Source organism: Gallus gallus, chromosome Z (assembly GCF_016699485.2).
Source record: "Gallus gallus isolate bGalGal1 chromosome Z, bGalGal1.mat.broiler.GRCg7b, whole genome shotgun sequence".
Classification (NCBI taxonomy): Eukaryota; Metazoa; Chordata; class Aves; order Galliformes; family Phasianidae; genus Gallus; species Gallus gallus.
In genome coordinates, this window is record NC_052572.1 from 46,917,786 (window position 1) to 46,941,128 (window position 23,343).

Consider the following 23,343-nt stretch of genomic DNA (forward strand, 5'->3'; position numbering starts at 1 on the left):
GACTGATACTAGCTTCATAAAAACAGTTACTGAGACATCAGTGCTCAAACAGGAAGAGCTAGCTGCAGTGTGAATCTCCCCTACCATGAAAGTTTAGTGTTGTTTTTCTGTGCTTTTCCAGAACCACTTTCAATCCTTCTTGCAGGGGAGAGACACAGAATCTGTTGCAATTGGTATTCAAAGTGTCTGGATTTCTGACTGTAAGCTGACAGGATAAATTTTTCAAAAACTGTTTTTGTTTTCCTTGTCATAATATTAGTCAATGATTTGCATTGCTAATCGGATGTGCAAATCTTGTCAAGAAATGTTTTGGTGTAACTGACAGGCTTCCATTCGTGTCTGCGCGGTGTTTGGTCATGAAAATTTGCACCTGAGAAGGCATAGAGGGAGGATATAAGAAAGTAGTACTTTTGTGTTTGTACTCTTCAACAAAGTATACTGAAAAACAGCCAAATGCCATCAAAATTTCATAGCATTTATCCCCATAGACTTATAAATATTGGAAAGAAGGCATGGCTTTTCAGGAAAAAAAAAATACATTAAAAGCACACTGCTTACTTAGGAGGGATTAAAGGCTTTTTTTTCTTTCTTTCTTTTCATTTTTTTTTTTTTTTTAAATAGTAATTTTCTGCCAAAGTGTGTAATTCCAGTGATGTGCTAACCACGTTTCTTTGGAGTGCATGTTTGTTTTTTTAATGGATATGAGAGTGGAGTCTGTAGTTATTAGATGTTAATGATCTGTGGCATTACATGATTACTATTTGCAAATAATAAAAAACTGTCAAATTTGTAATTACTTCCCAGCAAAATCTAATTCTGGCTTGTAGGCAAAAGCAAATGCAGAGGTGATTCCTATTGACATTTACTGGGTGAGTTTGCTGGAAAGAACTGGTGCTTAGGCACGATTATGCATACATGACAAACTTGAGTCAAGTTTAGCAACAAGTTTGGACAAAAGACCTTGTTCTTTGAGGAGCTTAGTAGCTTCACTAGGAATTGAGTGGGAATTCACTTTGTCTAAATCAGACAAGCAATAACAGTTCTTGACTCTGATTGCTTTTTCTTTTTTTTTTTTTCTTTTTCTTTAATTCTTGCTCAGTTTTACTCTGGCACAACATGGTGAAAATGCAGGACTACAGATACTTACAGATATTGATACAGACATTGATAGCATCATCTGTTGTGTACCGTAGAGCTGCAAAAGTGCTAACAGAAAGATGAATGTAGATGAGAAATACATTTAATGTTAAAAGGAGGACGTTATGTGCTGCCAGTCATTGTTGTTCCCATAGCCATCATTGTCAATCATAGTGTGATCATGTGCCTAGATGGGACTGTCAAGCATTAGCTGTAGGAAGTGCTGAGGGATATTCCTTAGACAGAGGAATCACTGACTGTATGTACTTTTTGTTGACTACTGATATTTCCACAAAAACTGTGCAGAACTCTGGCCCTTAGAGGTGTTAAATATTCACTGTTCTTTTCAATAATGAACTTTCCTACTGTAATTTGTGGCACAGCACAGATTGTGGGGGATCATTAACCGGAAAGAAACCAGCATCCTTACATGGAAACTCAACTGGGCTGATAAAGTCCAGTAATTTTGTTTGGATCTTAAATGATTTGTGAAGCAGATATCACATTATCTCCAGATTGCAAACTTCCCTGAAATCAGGATAGCTGCTCTTTGAATTTACGGAGGATTCCTAGGGGCTTTCACAAGTAACCTATGCTAATACAAAGTAACTCTGTTGCACTTTAGCTAAATGTAGATAGAGCTGAATTAGTGAACAGTGAGAAAGCCAGATGCACATAGGGATGACTGTTTTTTACTTAAGAAGTCGGCTCTTCAGTATTGCTTTCGTATTAATTTGTTGCAAGATACTCATTTAAGATGATGTCAAACTCTCTGCAAAGCTATTGAGGTAAAAACAGACAAAACACTAATGGTGTTTAAAAGAATATCCTATAATGAATATGGGGAGTTCCAAAATCGAGCAGATCCTTTGTATGTTGGCATGTTTTCTTGTTCAGTGCTTTTCCTTCTGTTTTGTTCATATGGTTTCCTGTAAATTCAGCATTTGAAAAACAGGAAAATGTAAAGCAACATTTGTATTCAGCAAACGTACATATTTGGTTTAAGATGATGTATGATAGTCTGGGGAAAAGGAGCTGAGGGGAGACCTGATTGCTCTCTTCCAATATCTAAAAGGTGCTTACAGCAATAGCAGGGCTGGTCTCTTCTCGCAGGTGACAGGATGAGGTGAAATGGCCTCAAGTTGAGCCAGGGTAAGTTTAGATTGGATATCAGGAAAAACTTCTTTATAGAAAGGGTTGGTAAGCACTGGAATAGACTCCCCAGGGAGATGGTTGAGTCACCATCCCTGGATGTATTCTAAAAACCATCTGGATGGGGTGCTCAGGGATGTGATTTAGCAGAGGGTTGTTAGGGTAGTATAGTTAGGTTGCGGTGGACTTGATGATCTTTAAGATCTTTTCCAGTCTGAGCAGTTCTATGATTCTGTGATGACTGAGTTGATCTGTGCAAAATAGGCACGTACGAGGCTGAAGAAGCAGAGTGCAAGGTGTTTGGTTTGCATTTGAAGTAATGGCAGAAACTAAAATAACACTATCTAATTAGATATCATCAGTTTAAAATATTCTTAAAAAGCTTTGGTACTGCCTTCACTTCTTAGTCCTACTCTTGATTTGGAATTTGATGTGGCTTCACTTTGAGGGTTGAGTATGTGCTTCCTTGAGTGTAGAAGCAGATAATGATTTTGAAAATCACATTTTAGCCCTGTTATCCCCATTGCAAAGAAAGGAGTTCTCTATGGTAACAAAGACAGCAAGCTACTGATAGTGTGCCCTCACATTTTTTTAGAGAGGGAATGGACTCAATGAGATCTGCTTCCTGCTTTAGACTTGATACTCTAATAGTTGGAGGTGAAACCATTAAGTCAGCGTTTCTTTCTCATGGTGATCTTCTAATCAGGTCTGTCTTGTACATTTTTTCTGGTTCTTAGCCCTCTTCCCCACTTCCTAACTTCTCTAATAAAGTCAGGAAGCCTTCTTCCCTACCTAGGTTCTTTCAATAGATCAATCTTAGTTGTGGTTTGAAAGCCAAAAGAAGAAAAGTGATTCAAGCAGAAATACATGTAGTTTTGCTATGTGTTGTGTTGTCAGTAAATGGGAATATCATGAAGCACTACTTGGTGCATCACATCCAGTATTGAAATAATAGTTTTGTGTTCTTTCTTTGTTTTAGGTATCAGTTTTTCTTGCAAGTCAAGCAAGACATCTTACAGGGCCGCTTGCCTTGTCCAGTCAACACTGCTGCACAGCTGGGAGCATATGTAATTCAGTGTAAGTTTTGCTGGGCAACTGCAAGCTGCTGTATGTCATATCCTGTCCTTTGCACATACATCATTTTCCTTCTTTCATAGTCAAAGATTGCTTACTGTTAAAGTGAAGAAATTGGCACCTATGGTGGAACTTGCAGGATATACAAGATACGGTTTTTATTCTGATTTTTTTCCTATTTGTGATGCTGAAGCTTTTGCTCTTGTAGTCAGCCTATTGTTCTGTCTTTCTTTAAGGAGATATTTTGAGAAACACTCAACATTTCTACCGAGCATATAACTTTCTTGACCTATGAACTATTAAAAGATAGAAAGAAACATGAGTTATGAGATGTCTTTTTCTTTGGAGCTCCTGTAGCCACCTTTTTGACTTCAGTGGTGATTGGATAGAAATGAATAAGGAATGTTTTCTTAGATTAGCCCAATTCGTGCTGCTTTTATGAAATAGTAACTTTAACAGAGATTCACAGAGAATAGTTAAGATCAGCATATTTATTTTATGATTACATGATGATGCGTAAATTAATCTGAGCAATGTATGTGAATTTAAAGATGTTTAAAAAAAAATCATTGCTCATTCATTGTATTTTTTCATTTAGGAAAGTTAGAAAATTATTTTTATTTTAAAAATGGACTTCATGTTCAAGGAATACATTGATACTTTATTGAAGACTGATGTCTGGTGCTTTCTCACAAAAAATTATGCTATAATCCTTTGAAGAGCCTGCTTCCAGGCACCTCCATATCCATTCCTGCACTGACATCTCTGTTTGTAATGTTACAATATATACAGGGGGGATAGATACCTAAAAAACTACACTTGCCTTCTCCGTCTGTTACATGTACTACTACAGTGGTCTAGTATGGACAGTTCTATATATAAACTGAATATTATCATCTACTTTTCTTCTAAAAATACAGGCTTTGGAATTTTTAACTGATGGTGTAGTCAACTTACGGTAACTTGGAAAGAGGTGTATTGGCACAAATAGATGGATTAAATGATGTATTTTTTTGTTTAACATAAAACACTGCATTTGTCTAACTTTTTTCCTCATCTTCTGTACTGCAGCTGAGCTGGGTGACTATGACCCATACAAGCACACAGCAGGTTACGTCTCAGAGTACCGCTTTGTTCCAGACCAGAAAGAAGAGCTGGAAGATGCCATAGAACGAATACACAAAACTCTGATGTAAGAATTGAGTACTTTTGGGAGCTTTGTAGGTAGAATTGAATTCAGAAATGCTTGATAGGTGGAATAGGAAGCACCCTGTAGTGCAGAGTGGAGGTCTGCAGCACAGGGCATCCATTTGTAACCCTCAGGGACAGAAAAAATTTTCTGTAGATGGAGTTTTCTTTTAGAAACCAAAGGAAAAACTGATTGGAAATCAGTCCAGCCTTGGTGATGTTTTTTCTAAATGATGACTTGCAACAGTGCTCCAATTTCCTCTTTGTTTGTAGTTCAAAGAATGAAACAAAAATCTTTTGACATCTTTGAGTTTAGTTCTCTGTTCAGTGCAGTTTTCCTGTGCAATTTTGGGCAAGTTGTTTACTATGCACATGCCTCAGTCTGCTGTCTGTAAAATGGATATAATAACATTTCTTTTCTTAGTACTGCCCTGTATATTCAAATAATGAACTGTTAGGAAAAAAACAACAACAACAACAAAAAACCCCAACAAAACCAAAACCAACAACTAATGTAGTAATGTAAAGTACTTAGTACAGTGAAGCCTCTATTTTCTTGCCAGATCCTTACCTAGGGTAATGAAGGAGTGCTTGTAGCAACCTGCGTGAATCTTTGTGGCAGCAGCTCACATGGGAGGAGGTACCAGTGAAGCAGCTTGTATGCCCACACTTTAAGTGATAAACTCAATTGCAACATCTTAGTGAATTAAAAAGTCTTTTTTTTTTTTTAACAAGTGTAGAGTCCTTTCATTTTATTATTAACTAAGATATCTTACATAAAATGTATTGGTAGTTGTCATTGTAATGAATTCCACAATAAGAAAGAAAGTTATGATTCAAAAGAAAAAAAACAGCACCTAGAAACAGCCACCAGATATTATGGAATTACTTAGGTCATTTTGAAATGCTGTTTTCATGACAAAAAGAGAACAAATTAAAAACTTTGCTGGAAATCTTAATGCTTTGGAAACAGAGGTTATCTGATGGGCCTTGTAGTCTGAAGCACGCACTACAGAAGTTTGCAGACATCAAAAATGTACCTGAAAACATTTCTTTCATATAAAGAGTAGCTGAGAAGGCAGAAATATGCTTGAGTTGTGATACTTGGCAAGAGCAGTTATTGAAGAGGTTGTAGGAGTAGAATATTGTGATTACTGTACAGGACAAAGGAGAACTGAAGAAATCTGAAACAGGTATATCAGCAGACTTGAGATTAATGCAAACCTAAGTTATGCTTGGAAAATACTGGAAAGGAGAGATTCATTTAAATAACAGAGACTACAAAGCTTAATTTCTCTGCCATCCAGGTATTAGAATGATAATCTCCTTGGACACAAAAAAATTTAAGAACACTACCCTGTGCAAGTATAGCTTAAATACGCTATGCTATTGTGGCCAGTGTTATTAAGGAGAAAGTTTAACTCTGCTATCACTAAATATACAAAAAAGATCAAAACATATTTTAAAAATTCCAGTAAAATAGAATTCAGAGTCACTTTCTGTCCCACTTACTCATTTTCAGAAATAGCCTTTTACATTTGAAAGGCTTTCAGTGAGTTTAGTTTTAGGTTGAAGCATTCTTGGTGTAGAGTGACAGAGCCAGAACCAGCAGTCATTCTGTGGGAGCACTGTAAGTCAGTGCTTTGGCTTCCCAACCTGCCAGTATTAGACCACAGTGCCATCAAAATTCAAAATGTAAAACTGGTTTTGAAAATAAAATATAAGAAAGAAATTCAACTGTACATAGAGCCAAACCAAACATTTACTTGCTTATCTCCAAATTCATATTCCTGGTAATTGTAAAGAAGCTTGTTCTAACAAGTCCAAGTTAGGTGCAATTGTGATATAACCATTTATTAACATGAGAACAGTAAGAAACATTTTATGATCGTACCCTTTGTCAAAGTCATGTAAAGATAATCAGAACTAGCCATCTTGTATGTAGATCTAGATTTCTTGATTTTCTTGCTATGATAAAGCCACAGTCTGGATAAAAGTTAATTAATTTCTTGCCTTTAATTTTGTATGTTAGTGTTACTTGTGCATTGTTTGATGATAGTAGCTATTAAAACAGAGACACAGCTGTTCTCTTTGAAAGATCCGCACGTAATTGGAGTCTTCACCAGTTGCCACATTGACCTGAGTTTTCTCTTTAAAACAAGAAAGCCTCTTGTTCACTAATTATTTCTGTGTGGTTGCCTGCCTGCTTTTTAGTAATTGATGCATTACAGAGAACCTTAATACAGATTGTCTTATGAAGTAAAAAAAAAAAATAGTGTTTTTTTTTATTCTGATCTGGAGAATGGAAACTGAGGCACAGAGAGTTTGGTTCAACATCACTAAGGTTGTATTTGAGAACTGAAAGTTGAGATGAATTCATAGGTACCTACCAGATCACTTCATTCATAGAATCATAGAATGGCTTGTGTTGGGAGGGACCTCAAGGATCATCAAGTTCCAACCCCCCTGCTGCAATTCATTCTTCGTTCTTAAGTTTCTCTACTCCTTAGCATAGTAAATCAGAGTAAGACCTATTTGCCTCAAAAGTTTGTAATCTTGAAAAAAACATCCGAATCCAGGAAAACTCTGGTTGTGACCAGAGTGACATCTGCCTCAAAAATAGTATTTTACTTGTTTTCTGTCCCACAGCTCTGATATTTTTTTGCTGCTTGGCTGCGATTAGGTGTCAAGGATTTAGAAGCATCAGAAAACAGAGTGAAGCTGAGATGCTCACATGTTGCTGGTTCACTGGCTGTTGCGAGCAGGACTGCCAGTGTTGACTTTTGTGTGTTGATGAGAGTTCTTTGGTTGTGAATTTTGAAGATTGAATGGACTGAGAGCATATCCCCAGTTGCCTTGCCTAGCAGAGACAACATAGGGTTGGGCTGATGAGGTGGTCTAAAAAGAGCTTTTTTATCCTTTCTGAAGCCCTGCATGTAAGCATTGCTTTTGCAAGACAGCTGTGGCACTGGTCTCACCTTGCTCCAATTAGTTACGTTCAGAGAAACTTTTTCGGATGTTTATTTCTTGTGTTCCTCACAGCACTATGTATTTTCAGGGATATGATCCTCCACTGCAAAAGGGCATTTGCACTGTGACATAGCGTGCTCCAGACAGCAGCAGGCCTAGGACTAACTGAAGCTTGGCCAGTGAGCCTTCAGTGTATTTTGAACGAATATTTTCAGCGGAGCAGAAGGACGGCTGAAGTGCCTATGATAGCTTTGAGACTTGGCTTTCAATATTGTTTTGGGTTGTGGGTGGTGCTCGGGTGCTCTGTCCACTGGAAGGAGTGGTTCACATCACTTGCAGTATTGTTAGGTTGCCTTCTCCATCATTAATTGCAAATAGTGTTTTACATTTGAGGTTTATTGGCAAGATGTGTGGTGCTGAGAAGTGCTTGTGTTTTCCTATGTGGCAAAAACTAAACAATTCCACTCTGGTGAGATGGGAATTACTTCAGTTGCAGATTGTTCTGTTCTACCCTTCACATTCTGTCTTTTCCATCTCCATTTGGGAGAATATATCCATTCTTTTCTTTAGAAAATTTAGCTCATGTCTTCACTTCCTTTAATTTTTTCTTGTAAATGCACTTTCCAATAAATTACATATATTTTTGAAAATATGTTTGTATGTGCACACATTTACTTGACATTTGAGCCTTTTGGTACTTTCAGAGATGGATGACAATAGTGGGAAAAATACATCAGCATTTTTTTTTGCTGTGATCAGTAGGGAAACACTAGCAGCGGTATTTAAATTGCTGTTGGATTCTTGCATTAATTCATCAGTAGGTTAATTCAGATCACTCAGTGCTGATAACCTGCCAGGGAACTCAGTAGGACAATAGTTCTTCAGTGAACATTTTGCTTCCATTTTTGAGAGCTACCAAGAAGATTTAAAAAATCAAGCACATTTTTACAGAAGAAGTGGATAAATAGTATGCCAAATTTGACTGTGCTGAGTAGACAGTGTTCTGTGTAGTGTGAATTTCAGAAATGAGCTGTAGCTCTACAGAGAGGTTCAGCTCTGGAAGAAAGGGATTTCTGCTACAAGCCTCAGGTTGTTGTAGTTTAACCCATGTTGGCAGCTACGCACCACACAGCTCATTGACCCTTCCACCCCCAGCTGGATTTGAAGAGCAAAAGTTAGAAAACTTTTGGGTTGAGATAAAGACAGTTTAATGAGAAAGGACCAAAACAAACAAACGAACAAAAGAGTAGAACAGCTCCACAAGTCAAGTGATGCACAACACAGTTGCTCACCACCTGCTGACTGATGCCTGGCCCCTGAGCAGTGGCTGCCCCCTGGCCAGTTGCTCCCAGTTTTATGCCTGTGCATGATGCTATATGCTATACAGTATGGGACATCCCTTTGGCCACTTTAGGTCAGCTGTTCTTGTTCTCCTCCCTCCCAGCTCCACCTGTGCCCCAGACTCCTTTGCTGTCAGGGCAGCCTGACAAGCTGAAATATCCTTGGCTCAGTGCAGCACTGCTCAGTTACAACTAAAACACTGATGTGATATCAACATAGTTTCATGAAAAGTCCAAAACCCATCATTATTCCTATTACATTTAAGTTAGAACTGCCATTTCAGGTATTTCATGTTGTTTTGTTTTGTTCTTACATTGTGAGGCGTAAAATAAAGTTGGAGAAGCCTTAAAAATACGTGCTAGGTGAATAGAGCAAAGACATAAGATATATGGGCATGTATATGGCAGGATTTTTCTAGGTCTTACCTGAAAATTCTGAGATCGGCTTCTCACCCTGAATTTGAAACATTGTAAAGGCAGTGGAATAGTTCCTGTGCATCTTTTTGAGTTGATGTATTCTCAGCAAAAGTTATATGCTTGTTTTTAAGGCCAAAAATGTATCTTAGTCTTGTACTTTTTAAAAAGAAACATTCTCTTGTTTGTATCTAATATATACCTGTTAGTAGTCTGGACATTCCCCCCCCGTTTTCCCCTACTGCTTCTTAACAGCATTCAGCTCACAATAGTTTTTCAATGATGAATTGATATTTGCAAATGGGAGGTAAGCTGGATCTCTGAAACTGCTGCTCTCTTTTGGTAGTCTCCAAACTGTGTATTGCCAATTGGTGTGACTTCCTTGTAGGCAAGTTATTAAATGAAGAGAATAATATTTTACCTGAAGTTATGAACCTTGCTTTCAGTAATTCTTTGTAGCTTCAGTGCTGCTGAAAGGAATTAATCCTCTGATCAGTCACTTCATTCCTGCTTTATTACCATCCAGGTAGTTATTCTAAAAGAAGTTACTTTGCATATTCAAAACTAAGAATCAAATGTTTAAAAGAATTTGTGATAGCAGGGAAAGATTAGACACTGCAGTAAGTGTATGTCTTATATGTGATAATATGTGTATGTGGTAGGCTCTTATGGCAGAGAGTTTAGTACAAGTTTGTGCCTGTTGTCTAGTCCTACTTGAAGGAAAGTGCTAGGAGAGGGACAGTGCAGACAAATGGTAGGAAGGGTTGTGTGTCTGTCCAGCAAATTGTGTTTATTAATATGATTTATTTTACTATGGTGACTGGAAACGCAGTGCTGCTATAAAGAATTTTGATTACAGGGGTCAGGTTCCTGCTGAGGCAGAAGCAAACTACTTAGAGGTGGCCAAATCCCTGGAAATGTATGGAGTGGATCTCCATCCCGTTTATGTAAGTATTGTTTAATTACTTTAATATTGCTGGCAATACAAGAAAATCTATTGTAGTATTGTGGGGGAGTGCATTTATACTGCTTCGTCACCACAGAATAATGTAAAAGATAATAATGTACCTAAGGAATGCAAAGGAAGACTCATTTACAGACTGAATGGATTAAGTCATTATAAGTACAGAAACCTCATGGTTTTCAGATGAAGCGTTGTGATTGTATTTTGTATATGTGATTACAACTACACAAGACAATCTCTACCCTGGAAAAAAGAATACATAGAAGTAACAAGTATTCAGGGCAAGCATCAGAAGAGTTAAGTGAGTGTTACAACTCTTTTTTTTGACACAAGAATTTACACGTTGTGTAAATAAGTGAATACAAATAACTTTTCAATACTATTGCAAGAACTAGTGTGGGGCACCAGTAGCATGTCTGTCCTGTTTTGATGTTAATTATGAGGGTCTTGCTAGAGGCGTGGAACATGTTTCCAAACCTTTCCTCCACTGTACCATGCAGCATTGCACATTGCCTGTACTGTCTTAGCAAGTGCCTCTGCTTCGTTTGTAAAACACGTTTGTTAGGCTTGGATCCAAGTCATCACCTGGAGGCTATGTGCTCCTGGTGGAAACGTCATCCTCTTTTGTTTGAATAATTGTGATTGTGGCAGGCTTTCTTGAATAAAAGAAAATCAGAGCTTCGGATGGGAAGCTGCAAAGTAGATAGTTCACTGAGTCACATGTCAGAATGCTGTAAAATTACTTGAAAGAAAAAAAAAAAATCAAGATAATACCAGAAGATTAGGTGTGTATTTCCTGCTGAAAATTGTGTAGCCCACAATATTAAGTATTTTTAATGTACCCCATGGCTTAATGAATGTGTCTCTCCCACCCACGGAAAGCTGGGGGAGTTACTGAAAGAAGCTTTGACATGATCCAACAAAACCTCGTTAAATTAGTGGTGTTGGGGTTGTTGTTATTATTTTTTTCTCCTCAGTTTGCTTATGCTATGCAAAGGGACTCCTGCCTGGGTAGTGATGGGAGCATTGTACATGCCCAGGTCTAACCCATGAATATGATCTTTGTATTACAGTAGCAGTGAAAACCCTTCAAGTCTGAGGCTGTGACATAAAGGGCCATCTTTTCCTTGGCAAACATGTCCTTAGTATGTAGTTCTCTTAGTATCAGAAACAAGGCTCTTGGAGTTGTGTATGAGAAACTTTCAGCAGTTTCTCAGTTTCACAGTTGGTATTTTTTGTGATTCATGCTCTCTAGCTAAGAGCTTACAGGACTTTTTCTTGTTCTCTCAAGCAGGCAACTTTTTGGAGTTGGCTTTCTTCTAACCTCATGCACTAAGGTTTTCCCAACAGCCAAGAATAGTTCCACGGAAAAAAAATGTTTTTGCTTTTCATCATAGGATATGGAAACTTCTGTTCTTTCCATTGCTACCATTCTTTCTTGCCTTTTTGTATCTACATGTAGAAGTCTTTATAGTGGAGTTTCCATCAGCAGATGAAGTGCTATGTTCCCATTTGTGGCATGCTCAAGTCAGTCAGGCTGGCTTCCTCCTAGACCTCACTGCTACAGTGATGCCAAGTGCAGATGTAAATAACTGAGTGACATATGTTTTTATTTTATAGGGTGAAAACAAATCTGAATATTTTTTAGGATTAACACCCATAGGAGTTGTAGTCTACAAGAATAAAAAGCAAGTAGGAAAATATTTCTGGTAGGTATACTTTAACTGTGTCAAAACAAAACCAGTGATATTATACGGAAATTTATGGTTTTGAGGCATATGTTTGAAAGGTTAATTATATTACTGTTTTTAAAAAAGTATCCTTGTTTGTATTATATAATTTTTTCATACTTTAATAATCCAAATATTGAAAAGAATGTTTCACATTCACATAGTTACTGTTAAGTACTGCTCATTTTCTTTCAATATCTGATGCTGAAAAATAATACAACCTATTAATCTATTTTAATCTTTATATAAATATGCATATATATAAAAATAGATACAGCTTCGTATTTTATTACTTGTAAAATTAAAGTCTCATTAAACTCTGTCTTTTTTTTTTCCCCAATATCGTAGGCCTAGAATCACAAAAGTTCACTTCAAGGAAACACAGTTTGAACTTAGAGTCCTGGGAAAAGATGTAAGTTTTTATTAAAACCTGTAAAAAAAAAAAAAAGAAATCAAGAGCAAACCCATGTCCAAGTAATTCATAGTTCTTTTAGTATCTATCAACTTTTATTTTATTTAAATGTTCTTCAAGAAGCTGTGTACTTAGTTAATTTTATTGGTATTCACTGCCAGAAAACTGCCCTTAAGTGTAGTATGTTCCTGATTCTGCTTGCAGTTTTATTAAAGAAAGAAGAAAAGATTTTCTGCCCAAGTGTTGCACACCAAGGGAGAGAAATTCAGCAAAGCAGGAATTATAACAAAGCTATATGATTTTCTGCTGTGCTCTGCATGCTAGACCGCTTCTGCAGTGCTTTGTTTACATTGATACGTAGTGCTTTTAAGCACAGCAAAATCAACAGGGAGAGGTAGTATCAATTGGAAGCTGAAGCAAGGAAAACACAGGAAGCTTTTAGGCAAAACTAATTTTGTAGCTTGGAAAGAGAAGCAGCCATATAATATAGCTTGAAACATGTTTGTCAGAGTTTAACATGATTGTTCCATTAAACTACTTGTGAGAGAAGAAAATTGCTGGTTCCAACGGAGCTAGGATGGCAAGGTGATAGAAGGAGATTTTTAGATTGACTCAATGGGAAAAGGAGAAGAATATTTATCATCTGTGCAGCATAGGGAGTGGGGAAAAAGGCAGGAGGGAATGTTAGTGATACAGGGATGAGGTTGTGGGTTTTTACAGTATTTTACAAATACTTTGTAGGACTGAAAATTTATAGACAGAGCAGTTGTTTTGTAAGAAGTATTTGCCTGTTGGCAGTATTCCACTTGACTCATTACCTACATACGTTCATTTATCTATGTAGTGGCTGTTAGACTCATCCATGATTTTTTCTGTAAGCCCATTTGATGCCTTCAGTACAAGCTGGGAAATGTGAGCATACTGCTGACTGGCTATGCTGGCTCTGTTACAGATAGCATTTCTTGTGCTTATGCAGATGTACTGGCAAGTTTTGCTTTTGTTACTCAGAAGTGGCTTGTTTTTTTTTTGGTGTGGTGAGCCATGGGTAGTCTATTTCTGCTGATGTGTTTATTGAAATCGGAGTTGTTTAAAGGCTGGAAGAAGGTTGGGAGAAGTTTTCTCAATGTTTCTCTTGAAGGATGAATACCTCTTCATGTACAAACAGGCATTGACTTTGGGTGGATTGCAATGAAATGATGCTGCAGTTTCTGTTTGGTGGTACAGATGTATAGGGTTTTTTTAATTTTTGTTTTGAAATATGTGGAATTGCAAAAGTTTAACATGATGAACAAAAAAAAAACAACTGAGATTTGGGAAATGTGCTTAAGTTTAGATTATGGATGTTGATGGCTGGCAAGCACTTGCTATTGTGATTTTAAGACAAACTCTTTGACAGCATTTGGTAATTTCAAGTCTCAACAGGTACTTTTAGGAAATTGTTTGAGAGAACAGTAAGTACAGGGGTGTGTCCCATCATTGCAGCTAATGCTCATTTGAAGTGTTTCTTCAGTTCTTTGTACCTTAGCTAGTAAGGAAATGCCAAAATGGTGCAGAACCCTCCTCTCTCTTTCTGTAAACATTCTTGTGGTGGTACTTTGAAAGTTATTAATTAGGATTGGTAGTCTTGGTGTCTGGATAAAAGCCATTCATGTGATATTATAGGAGACGAATCATGTCATTTTTGCTCCATCCTGTGTCCTGGGATATCACTTCACAGCACAGGGAATTAATACTTTCCTTGTAACGGATGTGGTGTACCAAGTCTGGAATGTGCAACTCATTTCCAGGCAATTCAGTTACTTAGATGTACATAAACTTCTTGGATACGTAAACTCTTTCAAGTGCAGTCTGAAAATGGATATGAGTCTAAGAAAATTTGAAGGGAGGAATGTTCAGAGGGTTCAGTTATTCGCTAGTATGGGACAGCACCATTAGAAGGAGAAGAAACATGGCTCTTACATCAGTGAAAAATTGCAAAGGCAGTGGCAGTTATGAGAAACGCTCTCTATAGGAAGTAGGTGGAAGCATGCCATCTGCTAAAATTTGTTGGAAAGCACACCAGAGATGAAATAATGGAGAATTTCCCATGCCTTAGCTGGAGCTTTATGGCATTTAGCAAAGTAGTTAATGTCATGTAATAAGAAGAATGGATTATTTCTGAGTTTGAGTGCTTTCTTGAATCACATATTCCATACTGTAGTGAAAACTGTGTAGGCTGGATTGCTTTCTGTGTTTCTACACACTGGCTACTTCTGCTCACGCTGGCAAGCACCTTTCAGTGGTACACGTATTCATCAAGTGGAAGCATTCTATGCTTTTAGTGCCTGTGAAGTGTTTCTTTTCCTCTGAATGGTGTTACTTATAGGAGCTTTCATATCTTCCTTCAAATAAATTTGTATGAGATTTTTTCAAGCCTGTAAGAAGACTTGAAATGTGTACATTCTGATAAATGGGTGGAAGTGGACACCTAGTCTCCTTGACTGGTTTAGAATTGTCAGTCGAAATGTACAGCTCTGTGTCTGTAGGTTACCTCAAACATGCATTGTAGGGTGCCTGTGTTGGGATAAACTGTTTATGGCTGCAGCTGCCAAGTTTATTGTTTACATTGTTTAACTTTTCATAAACTTGATTATTTAATAAGCTGAAGATGTTTTTACTATATTATAATACATAAGATACTTCTCCTTTCCTGTTTTGTAGCATAGGCTCTTGCAGTTATTCTCTCTTCCATGAGGACATTTCCTGTGTGTTTAACTTACTTATTCTGTGTTTTTTTTTTTCCTGCATACCTGTTGCTATTGTGTGAAAGCATGACTGTTGGGATTTTGGCTTTATCTTTCATTGCTTCATTGCTTTGCTTATATTACATTTTTTTTTCTCCCTAGAGGTATTGCTGTTATCCTTTCATAAACAAAATACTGCTCTTGATATTTGCCTGTCAGTGGCTTGTTCTGACATGTGAAATGTGAGATCACAGAAGCCATTTTTCAGTAGTATTAATCATTGTATCATTATTTTGTTGTCCCCTGACTGGACTTGTGCTGTGAATTCTGATATGTGGGCTTTTTGTGAAACACTGAAGTGTCAGCATGAAATTGGAAACGTCTCCTCTACGTAGGTTGCACAGGAGAGTTCCCTAAACAGCATACAGCTGCAGAGAATTTTTGAAGGTGATGGGGTATTTTCATGCAGATTCCTTTAAGAAAACTGAGAGATACATCTGATACCTGTGCACAATTTCTGGTAGTGTAGATATGTGTTGAGCAACCTTGCTAGAAGAGCAATGCAGGTGGCTGCAGAAGGCCCTCCTGCACCAAACAAGGCCTGCTCACGGGGGATGTGCTCTGCAGAGGCTTCCTACTGAATGGGTACCTGGGTCATTTTCTGTGCTTTCTCCATGTGAGGAACACCAGTTTTTTCCCAGTTTTCTCTCATCTACGGAAGTGAATGAAATAGAGAAGGAAGTGGGTTGACAGATTTTGTAGTCTGGGAGCACAGATGTAATAATGTTCAGGGGTTTGAGATGCAGAGCTTTTTTTTTTTTTTTTTGCCCATAGGTACCAAGCCCTTCTCTACTGTCCCCTGCAGCCCCACTCTGTTTTGCTAACAGCACCTTTTACTTTGGTTTTACTGTGTCTGAATGTGTAAGTGAATGAATTCACTCCTTTCCAGAATATATGCAAAGATTCTGTTCTTGCTATTTTTCATATTCCTCTTTCACCGAACCAGAAATTGTTGAATGTGTGAAATGCTTGCTTTCATTATTTCTTGTTTGAAGAGTAGGGTCTAATGACAGTCTAAAATTTTTGTTTTGAGGCATTTTGAAATTTGCTTCATTCAGAATAGTCCCATAAACAGTATAATTAAAATTATTTACACATTTGGAAGACGTATCTTCTTCTGCAGTCTTTCTTGGTCAGGTGAAGAGTCCTAGCAGAGTTCATAAGGTGCAATAGGTGAAGACACTTTTCAGGAGCAGTACCAACCACTGATGCATGCTTGATGAACTTCAGGGTAGTTCCAAAGCATATAATGTTCCCCAGTGTGGTGGCTGAAACTTGTCAAAATACAAGATGTTTTTTTAATTGTTGTGGAACTTTGGCTGTATATATATAAATCTACATATTTAACCTCCTTTTATGTTTGTCAAAATCTGAAAAATAGTAGTAAGGTGGTCCTTACCTGTCACACAGTGTTCCACCTTGAGTTACAAGTTCTAGGCAGGAGTGTTTCATTTGATTTATTCCTCTCTCTGTTTTTGAGAAGATTTAACAGGGGCTGAAGAGGTGTTCTTCCTATTCTGATGTCCAGCTTAGCTAAGATTTCTACTGAGGACAAAAACTGAATTTTGGTCTTTGTTACGTTTTAAGAATTAAACATGGCTTTTTTATTGTTTGCATTTGTACTCACTCAAGCCAGAGTTGTTATGGAGGACAGAGGTGAACAAGCAGTTAGGTCAATATAGAGCTGCTATTTTTTGGTTTGTTGATTGTTGTTTTAGTTTTTGTTTGTTTGTTTGTTTCTCTTTATTAACTCCTTATTGAGCCATCACAAAAATTGTGAGAAGGGCTCATCTTAGTAGTAAAATCTTCAGTAATTAATATTTTTGCAGGAGAAGTACTATTAAAATTCCCGAATAAGCCTAAATTCATTGCCACTAAGGTGTTAGTGCAAGTGCTGTTTTGATAAGTTCCTCTTTAATACTTTTTTTAATTACATATTTTTATATATAATTACATAAATATATATATATAATTATAATAATGTGATAATAATGCTTTTGTTTTGATCTTGATATGCTTCATGCAAACTGGCATATCATCATTAATTTTGATTACTGACTTCTATAGTGTTCTTAAAGATTGACCTTGTGTAACTGCTAATATGTTGCCCATTACATAAGCTATGACTGGTATGAGGTATGTAAATACATAAAAGACAGAATATTTCCCACTGGAGTTAACAATAGAAAGTATCCAGGTGTGTGGCTGACCTGGTGATGAATAATATTTTGAAGCAGTAGCTTCAGAGCTACCTTTAATATTTCTGTTACACATGGATGCACTTGCGGTACATGTAGATGAGTGGACAGTGTGTTTGGTAGGGGGGCAAGATCTCTCCTTATGCTGCAGTGCTACTCAGTGCCACTGAGGAAGTGCTGTGTGTGCTGACAAGAGTTTCTGCTGAGGACTGCCTGTTTTCTGAGCTTCGAATGGTGGTGGCCGGTGTTTGTCCTGTCAGAAGTGACTGCAGCTAAGGCCTGCTCTGTGCACGTGTTTTCAGCGTGTTTTTGATCCCTGGAATGTTTTGTGGCAAGCTATCGAAGGTCAGGTAGTGCCATATGCATTCAGTGAGTGGGGATGGGGGGTAGTGGTTGGGTGCCACGCCAAATGCCAGATGCCTCGTGAACACCTCAGATGCCCTCCAGATCCATCCTGGCCATTAACGATACGGGGCTGTGGATGCACGTTGAGGTACCCACCTATTTATAAGCCTGTATAAGTCAAGCTATGTGCAACCTCTGTGCTGGTCTGGCTGTCCCTTCTCCCATGGTTAGAAGAGGCGGTGAGGCTATGGCGGCATGAGCTCTGGCATGGTTTGAAGCTGAAGGATGAGATTTTAGAGCATTTTAAAGGAGAGGAGTGCTTGATCTCTGTCCTCATGGAGTTTTAGAGCCTTTCTGGGGACCAGGAGTAGATGGCCAAGCACCTCAGCAGCCACACAGAGTAGCACGGGCTGTGCCTTTGAGTCTTGCCTCCTCCCTTGCTGCTGCAAAGCACAGGCGTGGCCAGAAATCACAGTACAAAAATAAGTGCTTTTCTGCTTTCTCAGTGAGCACAAACGTCTTTCCCATAAGGTGAGACAGGCTCTGAAGCGGGCCTGCGTCCTGGTAATCTGTACGCTGAACCACTCTGGAAGCTGTGAGCCCATAAAGAAATGATGGTTGTTGAAGATGATAAAAACGTTGCCATTTAGTGGAAACAAAAGTTCGTGGTGTCAGCAGGTATGATGGTCTGTGCTCCACCTACACGGGGGAAAGAGTAACCCTGGAAATTATTACAGCCTTCAGTATGGCTTTTTTTTTAAATGTATATTTTTGTATACTTAATGTATACTTAAAATTGTGACAGAAATCACAGTGATCTTGCAGTATTTCAAACTATCTTAAAAAGTAAGTGGAGGAAGTCCTAATCTTCAATATGCTGTTGCAGTATCATGCTGGAGTTAGAAGGACTGCAACTAAGACGAAGCGAAGTATGATTAAGAGCTATGCATTGCCTTCCATGAGTAGGTGAAAAACCTCGGGATAAATGTTCTAGGCTTTATTTCTTTACATTTAGTATAAAATAACTGTGCTGTTTAGCTTATTACATGGATCCATTATGAGGCAGTGTTTAGTTTTCAGGTGTGTGTTTTTCCTTCAAACTCAAAACTCTGTGTGTTATCAGAAAGCATGTTGGTCCCTTCCTTAATCTTTTAGCCAGTTTTCCCAAATCTGAATTCCATAACTTTAACTTGTTGACAGTTTGTAGGGCTAGGCTTCCTTTGATTCTTCAGCCCTTGGCTACTGCATGCTGAGTAATAGCTGTTTCAGCGTGTAGTTCGTCATCCAGATTTTTAACTTACCGGCTGAGATGAGTTCTCTTCTTGTAAAATAAGACCTTTAAAGAATAGAATCACTGATGTTTTTTGGTCAGATCTTACAATTGTATGACTGCATGGCTATAACTTCTCATTTATTCTACTTATGGGAAAATACTAAAACTGTAACTTAGAAGAAAAAATAGAAAAATAGAACTTTTTCCATCATAGAAATATGTCCCTCAGTTTTAGTGCTATTCAGGCTAGTAGTGAAGTATTGCACAAATACTGTATTTTTAGTTAAAACAAAAGAACTCTGACTTCTCTCTACCTCTGTCTTTCCGAAACCCATAAACTCTCCCCTTTGATTCTGTATAATTAAATAAATTCAAGTGTAGAAGAGGATTCTTTGCCTAAAGTGAAAATTAGGAGTGAATGAGAAAAGAACAAGATGCTACATATTTATGGTGAGTAATTGAGTTATTCCCTAACAGAAGTGAAGTGAATCATTCTATTGCGTAAGACTTGTGATAGCAGAGGCCTGATCTGATATTGTTCTTTATAAGTATACTGACTGCTACAGTTGTGTTGGTTTATATGAAATCGTGCCAGGTGATAGTCTGATCCAGAAACTAGAATCTAAATTAAATAATACTATGTTTCTGCTATATGTCAAGTATGTGAATGAAATGCCTACATTGACATGCCTACATTAAATTCTTCATTCTAGTGTCACTGAATATAAAAAGGCAGTATGATCTTTCAGTGAGTAAACTGAGAATTTCTGGTTGCCAGAGAGGCACGAGCAGTGTAGTTATTCTTGGAAATTATAGCATAAATAGAATTTTCTCTTTGTCAGTCTTTTTCAGGAAGTTTTTTTGTTTGTTTGTTTTATATGCAGTTACTTAGATCGATCCATTAATTAATTAATTTAGAAACTTCCAAAATTTAGGTCTTTCGTTTTATTTTTTATAAATTATAAACCTATTTTTCTCCAACTTAAAGCCCGTGTGAGTTTGTCAGCGAAGTTAAGATCCCTGTCAAGCATGAAATTGTTTTTTAAGCAACTGTGTGAATACATTTATGGGAATAATTGAATACTTAATCATTTTACGCTGTGCATGGCAATATCAGATAAATTCTAGTTTTCACTATTCTCAGTGGCAGCATGCCTTTTTTTTTGCTGTGATGCACCAGAGAGGAAAATGTGTTTTTGATGGAAGATTAGAATGTGATTTTCATTCCTTGGATATTTCATGGAACTGTCCCAGGCAGGCTTTAAACTTCTACAGTGGAATAATATAACTAAAATTATCCATGGGAGGAAATAAGTTTATATATATGTCTCCAATTTCTACTTTGCTCAGGGAATAAAATTTCAATTATTCTAACAGCAGGCGCAGAGATCTGTCATTTTTACTGTTACTTGTTTCAGGGTGGGGGAAAGGCTGCCTGAGCAGGTCATTTGTGATTTTGTGTTTTTAACAGACGTGTTAACTGAATGTTGTTAGAGATGGAATCTTGAAATCTAGAGAGCATACTGAGTTAGTTCACAGATTGCAAGTTCCTCGCAGGTCACAATACCTAATTAAAAGAGGTATGTGAGAAACCTGCCAGAACTCTTTACCTGTGTATGCATGGCAGTGCAGAAGCATAACTGGCACTTAGGCAGCTATTTCCTAACTCTGTCTGCCCAATGTGGTATGACTCGTAGCCTGTTTGTGAGGGAGAGGTTTTAGGACGTGGCTGTGTTACCAGATGGTGCTGAGGACTCATGCTTCAGTCAGTCGGTGTACTCATTCGTTTTGCAAATATCAGAAAAAAATGGAACACTGAATTTTACTGAGCAACAGATATATGGAAGTGTATTTTATGTGGATGTTGTTGAATGTTTAACTTGTTGGAAGCGAGCTCTGTGATATGTCTGTTGCTGCTGCTTGTCTACTGGAACCGTTTTATAGTTTGTATGTGTCTGCCTTCTCTTTCATCTCTCCCTGTGGTTTATGGTTTCCTCATGTCTGCTGCACTGACTGCCAAATTACCAGGGAATAGATTTTAAGCTTTGGAAATCCTTGCTTAATGTCTCTTTTCACTGTTGCCTCTGCAGGTGAATTTGAAGATTTTAACCTTTGACCTTTTTCCAAGTATTTTTAACTACGCTGAATTTAGCTTTTTTTGTTCTGTTTATCTTTCCTTCTCCCCATCTTTTCGATATGCAGCTTTATGTAAATTCTTCTCCTGTGCATGTCATGTGCATTTTCTGCGTGTGTTGTTATTTGGTAGTATATATGACAAATGTGAGTTTCTTTGGTTTCTTCCTGTCCTTTTTTCTATTGCTAAACAGGGCCTTGTGAAGATTATATTTGTCACTGACATGAGGTGAAGTTTCAGAAAGAATCAGAAACAAACCGTATGAAAAAATTCTTTGCTTTTTAGGTAGGAGAATAGCTGATGTCTGTGAACCTGAATCAAGGAACAGAAGTGTGATAATCATCTTGCTGTTGCGTTTTTCTGTATCTAGGGAATGCATTTTTTAAGTAATTATTTTCAACTGATGAGAAACAAAAATGAATTATCTAACTTAAAAGAACAATTGCAAAGAATTATAGACTATGCTTTTCTTCATATTTATGATTTTTCTTATATGCATTGATATGAGATAGTCAGTTCCCGTGTTCAATAAATGAAGATTTGTTTCGCTGGCAGAATCCCTTACAACAATATTGATTTCTTTTGTTTAGTGCAATGAAACTTCCTTCTTTTTTGAGGCACGTGACAAGATCACATGCAAACATCTCTGGAAGAGCTGTGTAGAACATCATACATTTTTTAGGTAAGTGATGCTGATGTGTTTTTCTTGCCAAAAGAAGAGAGACAAAATTGAATAAGAACCTATCAGGCTTGCTTCCTGGCAAGATGTTTGTGTTTTGATTGTAGAGTGCTCTTAAAAGCTGATGCCTTCCCTTTCCTTACAGTGATATTTAAAGAATGTTTAAAAATCTTTGAGAAATTCAGTCGTTTATTTTGTCGTAGAATATTTTTTGAAGCAGTATATCAAGTTCCATTACGTAAAATTTTAATTGAAGTATCCATGTATATATATGGCAGGGTTTAAGCTGCTGTATATGTTTACATATTTAACCATCAAATTCTCTGTAGCATAATTGACTTTGAGGCTTTCTGCTTTCATGCATTACTGTGTCTATGATTTCTGAGTAGCATTCTTTAGGGAGCATGGAGTTTCTTTTATTTTTTTTGTAGACAAACTAACTGCATTTCTATAATGTTTTGCTCATTTACTTAAGTGTATGAAATTTTTCTGATATTAGAGGTCTGAAAACACTTTATTTTACTATTGCAAAATACTGGCAGAAAAGTGCAAGGGCCTGTGGCTAGGAATCAAATGATGAAGTGGTTGGGGCTGGTGTTAACAGTGCCGTGAATGAGTAAGCTCAGAATTCCTACTGCAGTCTCATTACCACGTTACAGTGTTTTTGCTTGCTCCTGTGAAATGTTAAGCAAAAAGATGCTGTTGCCAGCAGTTTACAGTTGGCCTTGAAATAAAGAGTTAATCAAAAGAGGAGACCATAAACATATGGTGTTGTGGAGCTCTCAGCCCCACAAGAATCTGTCAGGAGGTACGGATGAAGAACAACTGACAGAAGATTACTTTTCTGGAATCTGAAATTTGTACTTCATTTTCTTGGGAAGGAGAGTTGAGACCTATCTGTTTATCTCACTCTGTTTTATTTTTTGAACTATATAGAATGCCAGAGAATGAATCAAACTCTCTGTCAAGAAAATTCAGCAAGTTTGGATCCATAGGTTATAAACATCGATACAGGTGAATTTATTTTGTTGTTTAAATTTGTGTCCATTGAATTCCTAATTCATTCCTTTTGTTCTTCTCTTCCAATGAAAGAAAAGTTCCACCCAGGCAAGGCCTTGGGGCAGTTCTGTTCACAAAGCAAGAATCAGCAGCACTATACGAGACTGTTTGCGACAGTCCAGAGGCAAATGTGAAAGTTTCTTTGTATTAACCTTGTAACTAGAGCTGGCTAGGGCCTGCTGGTGTCCACAGCGAAAGTGAGAGGAACCCTGTCAGTGCTTTAAGTCAGACTATAATTGTTAATTGTGAAATTGTGTTCATACCCTAAAGGTCTTAATTTGACATCTGAGAAATACCAAAATGGAGAAACACATTGGCTGCTGCCTTTCATCTGGGAGTTAACCAAAAGATGGTGCGGAGAAGTGTAGAAAATGTGTAGCTGTGAGATCTTTCTTTAAAGCTCCTGCAACTGTGCTCTTGCAAATGATCTTGATCTGGGTGGTGATACTTAATTTTGCAGCATTAGTGCTGATGTAGTGTTATTGATTTTA

At 37.5% G+C, this 23,343-nt stretch overlaps 1 protein-coding gene across 3 annotated transcripts in view; it reads left to right on the forward strand.

Moving 5' to 3' along the window:
* EPB41L4A (erythrocyte membrane protein band 4.1 like 4A) overlaps positions 1-23,343 on the forward strand; it is a 127,286-nt gene that overhangs the window by 59,799 nt on the left and 44,144 nt on the right. For 2 of the 3 annotated variants that reach the window (XM_413976.8, XM_040655713.2), the window contains exons 5-11: positions 3,269-3,366; positions 4,435-4,555; positions 10,135-10,222; positions 11,860-11,948; positions 12,318-12,381; positions 21,705-21,796; positions 22,730-22,807. In XM_413976.8, the coding sequence (XP_413976.4) occupies positions 3,269-3,366; positions 4,435-4,555; positions 10,135-10,222; positions 11,860-11,948; positions 12,318-12,381; positions 21,705-21,796; positions 22,730-22,807 (630 nt within the window). The remainder of the gene's footprint in view (positions 1-3,268; positions 3,367-4,434; positions 4,556-10,134; positions 10,223-11,859; positions 11,949-12,317; positions 12,382-21,704; positions 21,797-22,729; positions 22,808-23,343) is intronic. The other variant, XM_040655714.2, reaches the window with a different exon arrangement.